Source organism: Sinocyclocheilus anshuiensis, unplaced genomic scaffold, assembly GCF_001515605.1.
Source record: "Sinocyclocheilus anshuiensis isolate Anshui unplaced genomic scaffold, SAMN03320099.WGS_v1.1 scaffold680, whole genome shotgun sequence".
In the NCBI taxonomy this organism is placed as follows: domain Eukaryota; kingdom Metazoa; phylum Chordata; class Actinopteri; order Cypriniformes; family Cyprinidae; genus Sinocyclocheilus; species Sinocyclocheilus anshuiensis.
In genome coordinates, this window is record NW_015555783.1 from 1,409,117 (window position 1) to 1,411,645 (window position 2,529).

The window sequence follows — 2,529 nt, forward strand, 5'->3', positions numbered from 1 at the left end:
GCTTACTTCAGCCTGAACGCCTCTTTCTTCCGTATGGACTGCTACGGTTAGTGAGCACGCTTTCACGCCTGTGAGATTCACTCATGACAAACAGCTGAACGATACCTCGGCTGATCTGAGGTGACTGAGAGAGGAGAGTGTGTGCTCAATCTAATAAACACTGATTTTACAGGACCAGGACTTCCGCTGTTTACACTGATGGACAACAGAGGGCCTGCTAAAGGTGTGCTAGTATCCGTTTAATCCAACCACTTTACAACATCAGCTATGTAAATTAAGGAATAGTTCATTAAAATCACATTTCTATCTTCATTTACTAACCTAGAAGTTGGTGCTGTTTTTTTCTTTTTTGTATTAGAGATTCAGGTCCTTGAGGACAATAAGAAACTGGAAAAAATTCTGACTACTGAGCTTCTGATGCCAACCATCAAACGTGCCACAATGAAGATCGCAGGATTCAGTACGTGCAACATTTTTAAGCATTCTTGGCAAACAGGATTTAGGTAGCATATTTATCTAAAGCCTTTCATGTTGTTTATGTTTCTCCAGACCTCTGGTATCAGATGATGTTCCCACCGAATTTTGACTCCTCCAAAAAGTACCCTCTTTTCATTCAAGTGTGAGTTACAGTGTTTTTTTTTGTTTTTTTTTATTTAATCACAGCTCATACATTTTGGTTCAAAATTTTGAGTTTGGAAAGATTTTTAATGTTTTTGAAAGTAGTCTCTTCTGCTCACCAATGCTGCATTTATATGATCAAAAATACAATAAAAACACTATTATCTGGAAATATTGCAATTGAAAATAACTGTTTACTTTTTAGATATATTTTAAATGTAATTTATTCCTGTGATCAAAGCTGAATTTTCAGTGTTTTTCAGTGTCTCATGATCCTTCAGAAATCATTGAAAACAGCTGTGCTGCTTTATATTTTTGTGGAAACCATGATATAATTTTTTTCAGGATCTTCAGATGAATAGAAAGTTCAAAAGAACAGCATTTATTTAAAATATTTTTTTTTTTTGGTACCAATGTAAAAGTCTTAACTGTCACTTTTGCTGTCAATTTAATGAATCCTTGCTAAATAAAAGTATACATTTCTTAAAATAAACAATTACTGACCCCAAACTTTTGAATGGTAGTGTATATAATAAATGTACAAATGTAAAAAATTTTGATAAAGACAAATTAATTTTCAAAAGTTCAAATTTCATGTAGTCTCTCAATTAAAATGAACCCCATTCTAGCTGAATGCATAATAATCATAAAATAATTAGCAAAATGCATTTTAAAATCAGTTTAGATGAAGTATAGCACACAGCAACGATTTCTTGTCAGCTACCCAAACCGCATTTCAAAGAAAATAGTCTCCTCCATTACAAAAATATATTTTACGACATGAATATATTCTTTAGATTTGTGTTATTTCCACACTCACAGATATGGCGGCCCAGCCAGCCAGAATACAGACTATGTGTTTCGCCTGGAGTGGGCCACGTACCTGTGCAGCACAGACAAGGTCATCATCGCCAGCTTTGACGGCAGGGGAAGCGGTTACCAGGGTGATGAGATAATGCACGCCATCTACGGCCGGCTGGGAACATACGAGGTGGAAGATCAAATCTCGGCCGTGAGGTGAGGCGGAGGAACGATGTGCACACATTTAGCCTGATGTAGCACTCACAGACGCATAACAGATACGAGGCAGACGTGAGTCCTGTCAGCCTCCTACAAGAGAGAACGAGCTTGTCATGAAGCATGTGTCAAAAACGAGTTGATAGAGGTCAAACGCTAGCAGAGTTGACTGAAAGCAAAGCGATCATGAGATTTTCATGAAAAGCGACAAACTAGCATCTACAAAAGATCTTAGTAATTGTGTTTCCTGTGAATTTGTGTTTAATTTCAGAAAGTTCATTGAAATGGGTTTCATTGACAAAGACAGAATTGGCATGTGGGGTTGGGTAAGTGCAGTGCTTTCATTAAAAAATGTGTCTATAAATGTCTATAAATCCGCACAACAGGTTTTATGATGTTGGTTTGGTTGGATTTTAAACTTTAAATCCAAGATTCAAGCTACACTCCTGGTAAAAAGTTTGGAATAATTAAGAGATTTTGCAAGAAGTCTTCTATGCTCACAAAGCTGCATTTATTTGATACAGTAAATAAAACAATATAATGAAATATAAATACAATTTAAAATACCTTTTGTATTTTAATATATTTTAAACATGTATAAATGTTACAAAAGATTTCTTTTTCAAAAAAATGCTGTTCCTTTGAACTTTCTATTTATCAAAGAATCCTAAAAAAATTTAATCACAAAATTTTCAACAGTGATAATAATGAGAACTGTTATTAATGATTGATCATCAATAATAATAATAATAATAAGGACAGAAAATAGTTATTTTTTTATTTTGTAATAGTATTTCACAATATTACGGTTTTAACAGATTTGTTTTCTAGTGCTGTCAAACAATTAATCGCGATTAATCACATCCAAAATAAACGTTTTTGTTTACATAATAT

General features: G+C 34.0%; 1 protein-coding gene across 1 annotated transcript in view; it reads left to right on the forward strand.

Moving 5' to 3' along the window:
• Positions 1 to 2,529, forward strand: part of LOC107674761 (prolyl endopeptidase FAP-like) — a 14,664-nt gene that overhangs the window by 8,814 nt on the left and 3,321 nt on the right. Inside the window, exons 18-23 of the mRNA XM_016468853.1 lie at positions 3 to 46; positions 173 to 223; positions 359 to 460; positions 550 to 619; positions 1,441 to 1,635; positions 1,907 to 1,961. Coding sequence (XP_016324339.1) covers positions 3 to 46; positions 173 to 223; positions 359 to 460; positions 550 to 619; positions 1,441 to 1,635; positions 1,907 to 1,961 — 517 coding nt within the window. The remainder of the gene's footprint in view (positions 1 to 2; positions 47 to 172; positions 224 to 358; positions 461 to 549; positions 620 to 1,440; positions 1,636 to 1,906; positions 1,962 to 2,529) is intronic.